Source organism: Elephantulus edwardii, unplaced genomic scaffold (assembly GCF_000299155.1).
Source record: "Elephantulus edwardii isolate Elephantulus edwardi_28Jun2011 unplaced genomic scaffold, EleEdw1.0 scaffold00576, whole genome shotgun sequence".
Taxonomy (NCBI): Eukaryota; Metazoa; Chordata; class Mammalia; order Macroscelidea; family Macroscelididae; genus Elephantulus; species Elephantulus edwardii.
The window spans coordinates 171739-179193 of record NW_006400326.1 but is presented as its reverse complement, the minus strand read 5'-3'; the positions used below and the strand labels follow the sequence as shown (position 1 = coordinate 179193).

Below are 7455 nucleotides of genomic sequence, written 5' to 3'. Positions count from 1 at the left end.
AGGTAATTTTACCTCCTCTTTGCCAATTTGGATACTTTTTATTTCCTTCTCTTATTTTTATCGCTAAGACTTCCAATACAATACTGAATAGGAGAGGTGATAGTGGGCATCCTTGCCTAGTTCCTGTTCTTAAAGGGAATGCCTTTAGCCTCTCTCCATGTTAGCTCTCAGATTTGTGTGTATACTATTTACTATGTTGAAGAAATTCTCCTCTAATCCTATTTTGTTGAGTGTTTTAATCAGGAAAGGGTGTTGGATTTTGTAAAAGGCCTTTTCTGCATCAATTGATAGGATCTTGTGGTTCTTGTTCTTTGCTTTGTTAATATGATTAATTACATTGACTGTTTTTCTTATGTTGGACCATCTTTACATCCCTGTTATGATTCCCACTTGGTCATGGTGAATTATTTTTTTAATGTATCCTTGGATTTTATTGGCCAGGATTTTATTCAGGATTTTTGCATGTATGTTCATGAGATATTGGCCTATAGTTTTCTATTTTGGTGGAATCTTTACCTGGTTTTGGTATCAAGGATATGTTTGCTTCATAGAATGAGTCTGGGAGAATTCCATCTTTTTATATTTTCTGAAATAGTTTATGTAGGATTGGTAACAGTTCTTCTGTGAATGTTTGATAAAATTCACTGTCCAGGACTCTTTTTGGCTGGAAGTTATTACCCTTTCAATTTCTTCTTTTTTAATGGGTCTGTTCAGGTATTCCATTTTGGCTGGTGTCAGTTTAGGTAGGTTGTGCATTTCTAAGTATTTGTCCATTTCCTCCAGGTTTTCATATTTGTTTGAGTACAATGTTTCATAATATTCCATTATTAGCCTTTTTATTTTAGTTGGTTCTGTTGTGATGTTGCCCATTTTATCTCTTATTCAGATTATTTGTGTCTTTTCCTTCTTTTCTTTTGTTAGTTTTGCTAGTGATTTGTCAATTTTACTGACCTTTTCAAAGAACCAACTCTTAGTTTTGTTGATAGTTCAATTGTTTTTTCAGTTTTCTATTTAATTTATTTCTACTCTAATTTTTTAATTTTAGGTTTTTTAGAGGGTGTCCAGTTTTCTTGGTGTTCTTTTTCAGTTTGCTAGAGATGTTGGGTTAGATGTGGAGATGTTTCCTTTTGATGTGTTTTCTTATTGCTATAAATTGACCTCTGATTACTGCTTTGGCTGTTTCCCAGAGTTTTGGTAAGCGGTGTTTTCATTGTCATTTGTTTCAAGAAACTTTTCAATTTCATTTTTTAATTTCTTCTAGTACCCACTCATGTTCAATCAAGGTGTTGCTTGGCTTCAAGATACATGGATTTTTCTCCTATAGCCTCTTGTTATTAATTTCTAATTTTGTAGCACTATGGTCTGAGAAAATGCTTTGTATTATTTCTGTGTTTTTTTAATTTATTGATGATTGCCTTGTGACCTAAAATGTGATCTATTCTGGAGAATGTTCCATGCATATTGTGTTTTTCTTTTGGGGGGTGCATTAGCCTATAAATATGTATGAGGTCGAGTTGGTTTATTGTTTAGTTTAATTCTTCAGCATCTTATTTGAGTTTTTTTCTGGTAGTTCTATGTTTCCTTGAGAGAGGAGTATTTAAGTCTCCAACTACTATTGTAGTGTTGTCTGTTTTCTTTTTCAGTTTTGTTAATATTTGTTTAATATATTTTGCAAGTCTTTCATTTGGTGTGGAGATATTTATTATTATTATGTCCTCTTGTTCTATTGAACCTTTAATCATTATGTAGTGACCTTCCTTGTCCTTTGTGATTGTTTTTGCTTTGGAATTTATTTTTCAGAGATTAATATCCCTGCTCCTGCTTTTTTTCTGGTTGCCATTTGCTTGCTATATTTCTTCACCATCCTTTTATTTTTAGTCTTTCTTTATCTTCATTTTTCAGGTGTAGACATACTCTTGTAGACAGCATATTGATGGATATTGGTTTTTTATCCAGTCTTCTACTCTTCTTCTCTTCAATGGTGCATTCAAGCCATTCACATTCAGTGTGATTATTGAAAGGGAGAGTTTTATTACTATCATTTTGTTGAATTCTTTTTGGTGTTGTTGCTAGTTCCCTTGGTCCATGCTGCTGTCTGTGGTACCTCTGTTAGAAGGACATCTCTCAATGTTTCCTGCAATAGTGGTCTTGTTTTTACAAACTCTCTTAGGTTCTGTTTTTCTGGCAATATCTTGATCTCTCCTTCATATTTGATGGATAATTTTGCTGGATACAGTATTCTTGTTGACAGTTGTGTTCTTTGAATGTTTGATATATATCTTTCCACTCTCTTCTTGCAAGTATGGTTTGTGCTGAAAAATCGGCACTTAGTCTTAGCTCTTCTCCTTTGTAGGTTACTCTTTGTTTCTCCCTCGCTGCTTTCAGGATTCTCTCCTTTGTTTCTGGCAAATTTAACTATGATATGCCTTGGTAGTTTTGGGGTTCTTTTGGGGGAGGGGTGTCTATTCTATATGGTGTTCACTCAGCTTCTTGAAATCTATTTTCTCATTCTTTATTATGACTGGGAAATTTTTTTCTAGTTATTCTTCCATAACTTTTTTGGTGCCTTTCCTTGCTTCTTCTGTTCTGGAATTCTGATTATGCACATGCTATTTCTCTTGATGGTGTCCCACATTATTCTTAGGTTTTCTCCTTTTTCCTTTCTTTTTGATTCTGCTTTTTGTTCTAGCAGATCAGTGGTGACAATTCTATCTTCTGTCTCACTGGTTCTGTGTTCCATATCTTCAGCCCTGTTCTTGTGACCATCCGTCATGTTGACAGCATATGAAACATTGGTCCTCATATTTTGTATTGTTTTTCCAGAGCCTGTAATGCATTGTTTTATCTGCTTTGTTTTGGATTGTTTTTCTAAGCTCCTCCTGGTTTTTGTTTGCAGTGTTCTCTGTTATTTTTCAAGTTTGTCTTTCACCCATTGAAAATCATCAATCATTGTTCTTTTGAATTCTGTGTCAGAAAGTTTCATCAGACTTTCTGGCTTCAGGAAATCAAGTGATATTTTGTCACTTTTTTGCCGGGGTGGTGGTGATATCTTGCTTTGGGCCTATGTAGCGTGTGACCTAGCCTGGTTCCTACGTGATATTGCTGTGGTAGAGCTTTTCATGTCTGAGGTGATAGCAGGTTCTTGATTTGAAGTCACCACTCCAGAAGAGGGTGGGGCAGCTACTCTGCCTCAGTTTCTATCAGTTTGATAGAGAAACGGCCTGTGGAAGCAGCCTCCTCTGTCAGACAGCTGCCACAGATAGGGTAGTCCAAGGTCCTCTGGGTTAAAGGCAGTTGATAGACTGGATGTGAGGGGATGCAAGGCAGAGTGCGGTGAACTGATTGGAAAACCAGGAAACCTTGGTTTTCCCTTCAAGAATGAGTTCCACCTTTCTTAAATGAACTTAAGCGTTCTCATGTAATCCTGCCAAAGAGCAGTGATACCACCACCACCACCCCCACCCCAAAGTACCTCACTGAAGTTCCATTGTCACTCCTGGTGTATGTTGAGAACTGTGTTCTGGGCACGGGCAGGTGGTGTCAGGACCAGAGTTCTGGGCATAGGACTGGAGTTCTAGGCTCACACTCAGATTCCAGCTTTCCTGTTCATATGTGTCAGCAGCTCCCTAGCATGTGTGTTGCAGCAACAAGCTGTTCTCCAGTGCATGAGTGACATCAGGAGGCAGCTTTCTGGCACACGCCAGGCGTCAGCAGGCAACTCCCTGGCACACACCAGGCATCAGCAAGCAGCTCCTCGACTTGTGCATAGATTCAGGAAGCAGCTCTCTGGCACATGTCTGGTGTCAGGAGGCAGCTCGTCAGTGCATGCCCGGCATCAGCAGGCAGTTCCCTAGCGCACATGTGAAGTCAGCAAGCAGCTCTCTAGTGCATGCCTGGTGTCAGCAGGCAGCTTCTTGGTGCATTCCCTGCATCAGGAAGCAGCTCCCTGGCACATGCCCAGCCTCAGCACGCAGCTCCCAGACATATGTGTGACATCAGCAGGCAGCTCCCTGGTGCTCATGTGGAGTAAGGAAGCAGCTCTCTGGCAGCTCCCTGACATGCGTCCTGTGGCATGTGTCAATAGTCGCTTCTGATATCTCTCACTAATCTTCAACTGTCTGCCCTGGTGGTCCATCTGCCCTGGCAGTCCATCTGCCTTCGATAATAAAATTCTTGTATTATATTTTTATTTCATTTTTTTGTTTTTGTACATTTTCTTACCTGTTCCTTTCCCTTCCCCTTCCCCATTCCTCCCCACAATGCATCTCTTCTTCTAGATTGTTGTCACACATATAATACCTAACCATATATTCTTTGTGGACAGTTCTTTCACTCATTTGTTCATTAGCTACCTAGTCTTTTTCCATTCTTTCCACAACCCGCCCACCTCCATGTTATTTTTGTCATGAAAGGTGAAAAAAATGGAAATGGATAATGGTGATGGTTTAACAGCATAATTAATTTTAACGTTTTTGTCTTGTTGTTAACTAATTCCAAAATCTGTGCGACCTAAGTCAACATTTTTTTATTGTGATTTGAGTGAAAGTTTAGAGAGTAAATTGGTTTCTGTTCACTAATTGATGTTGCTATTGTTGAGTGCCACTGAGTTGTATATTCAGTGACCCTATAACAACAGATCTGAACCCTGACCTATCTTGCATCATTCTTTTCATCTCTGACACTTTTGAACCCATTGCCACAGACACTGTATCAATCCGTCTCCCTGATTATTCTTCCCTTTCCAAGGAATAGCCTTTCCTAACAACATGTCCAAAATATGTGAGACAAAGCTTTGTCATCTTTTCCTCCAAGGACCACTCTGGTTTCACTTTCTTGAAGACTGTTCTTTTGGAAGTCTGTTGAACACTCTTCTCCAACACCACAACCCAAATATATCAGTTCTTATCTATTGTTCAGCTCTTAGATGCATAACAAGTTATTGGAAAGACTGTGGTTTGAATCAGTCCCAGTTGATGTCTCTAAACTAACATCACTGCTTTTCAGGACCTTGGAAAGATCCCTGACAACAGAATTTCTCAGTGCTATATATCTCCTGATTCCTGGTACTGAAGATATTGACTGTGGATCCAAACAAGATGAAATAGTTGACAGTTTCAATCTTTTCTTCATCTATCATGATACTGTCTACTAGTGAAAATTACTGTTTTCTTAATAGTGAGATATAATCATATTGGAGTCTGTAGCCCTTGATCATCTGCAGCAAGCATCTCAGGTCCTCCTTTCTTTGAGCAACCAAGATTGTGTTGTCTTTGTAACACAGGTTGTTGTTGATCTTCCTCCAATCCTGGTGCCATACTCTTCTTCATAAAATCCAGGTTCTCTAATGATTTGCTCAGCTTACAGAGTGGATAGATACAGAGAAAGGATACAAACCAGACATGCACCTTTTCCAATTTTAAACCAGTAGTGTTCCATTGCTCTGTTTGTACAACTTCTTGGTCTAGGTATAGATTTCATATAAGCATATTTAAGTTTTCTTAAATAAGTGTTCTGGAAAGAAATGTTCCATTCTTCTCAATGATAGCCATAGTTTGTTATAATCCAAATAGTTAAAATACCTTTTCATAGTCAATAAAACACAAATAGACATTCTTCTGCTTTCAGTCATAATCTGATGGTGATCTCTGGTTCCACAGCCTCTTCTAAACCCAGTCTTCTGGGAATTTTCTGTCAGTGTAATGTTGTAGCTATTTTTGGATGATCTTCAACAGTATTTTGCTCATATGTGACTGGTTTTATGATAGTAATTATAATACCCATACTGGCCATACTCTTCCTACTCTTACAGTTCTAATTTCCACAATTCCTTCTGTCCTTTCTGCCTTCTAAACTTCATCTCTGGGAAAATACTACCCTTTTAATATTGCATAGTTATTTCTTCCAAGGAATGAATATTTCCTTTATATTGTTTTTCCACTTAGATAAAAGATGAGCCATAGGGATCAGTTCATTTCCAGGTTTGAAGGGTGACTAAGAGCCATAGTGTCCGGTGTTTCTACAGTCTTTATTGGACTTGGAAGTCTTCTTTCATTATTTATATTTCTCTTGGTCCTTGCCACTTTATATACTAAGAAATTTTTTCTTGAATGTCACCTATTTGTTTTAAAAAGAAATTGTGATCATCAAGAAAGTGATTTATTTTTTTTCAGCAGAGAAAATGAATTCTTTTATTTACTGAGTAGACAGAATACATGCTAATTACTTTAAACCAGTCATGGACTATATCAGAGCCTTTTCCATTTTAATTTCAATCTTATTATCCACTTTAAAAGTGCTACTTCAACTGCAAAATAGAATTAACTGTTCCTCTGTAATTCCAGCCTACTTTGTACATGTTGCCAACTTCTGCAAGTCTTCTTTTGGTATGTATTAATATATATGTCTCTTGTCAGATCTTAGGCATTTTGTGAACAGAAACCTTGTTTGTTTTCATTAATAGTATTCTCAACACCTAGGATAGGTCTAGGCCCTTAATGGAAACCCAGTTTGTATAACATATTTTATATTACCCTGTAAAGTTACAAAAAAAGCAAGGAGTATATAGCAGGTTTTTTTCAGTTAACTTTTAGATTAGTTACATTGGTTGGTTTTTTTTCCCCCCTTATCATCTAGTTCTGACCACTTCAAATAGAAAAACAATATGCTGTTACAGGAACAAGTATCATTCAAAGATGTGTGTGTAGACTTTACCCAGGAAGAATGGTATCTACTGAATCCTGCTCAGAAAATACTCTACAGAGATGTGACACTGGAAAATTATAGCCACATTGTCTCAGTAGGTAAGGTCTCCCTCCCCAACTCCATGTGACTTTCAGCATGCATATCTATATTGCAGAAAAACCCAAGTTTCCTGTAGAATTTTCCATTTTGAAGCCAGAGATCCAGCATTCTGAATCGAATGCATTTAGTCATTATTATTTTTCTTACTCCCCAGAAATTGGTTCATTTTGATACTTCCTTTAAATAGCTCCTCAATCTATATCTTTCATCCTTGTAATGTTTTCATGATCTCTGAAACCAACATGTTTAACTCCTGCCTACACTGTTTTCTCTTAACAGGATGTTGTGTCACTAAGCCAGAGGTGATCTTCAGGATAGAGCAAGGAGAAGAGCCCTGGACATTAGAAGAGGGAGTCTCAAGCCTACACAATTCAGGTGGGTTAGTGAGTTTGTAAGTGGAAGAAATCCAGAGGAAATTAGGTCTTCGTTTAGGTTTAAGGCTTGCCACCTCAGTAACTTCCTTTCTGGGCCACCGATCTTTGAGACTAACCAACCAACCTTCAACTCCTCTTCCTCAGGTACCTAAGTCAGACCTTCATATGTCACTCTCACTCATAAATGTTGTTGTTGTTATGTGCCGTCGAGTCGCCTACGACTCATAGCGACCCTATGTACAACAGCCCTAAACTCCTCTCTGTCCTGTGCCAATTGCAC

At 37.9% G+C, this 7455-nt stretch overlaps 1 protein-coding gene across 1 annotated transcript in view; it reads left to right on the top strand.

Moving 5' to 3' along the window:
- The first annotated feature begins 6661 nt into the window (after nt 1-6661).
- Nucleotides 6662-7455, top strand: part of LOC102849222 (zinc finger protein 248-like) — a 52304-nt gene continuing 51510 nt past the window's right edge. Inside the window, exons 1-2 of the mRNA XM_006903348.1 lie at nt 6662-6800; nt 7081-7176. Coding sequence (XP_006903410.1) covers nt 6662-6800; nt 7081-7176 — 235 coding nt within the window. The remainder of the gene's footprint in view (nt 6801-7080; nt 7177-7455) is intronic.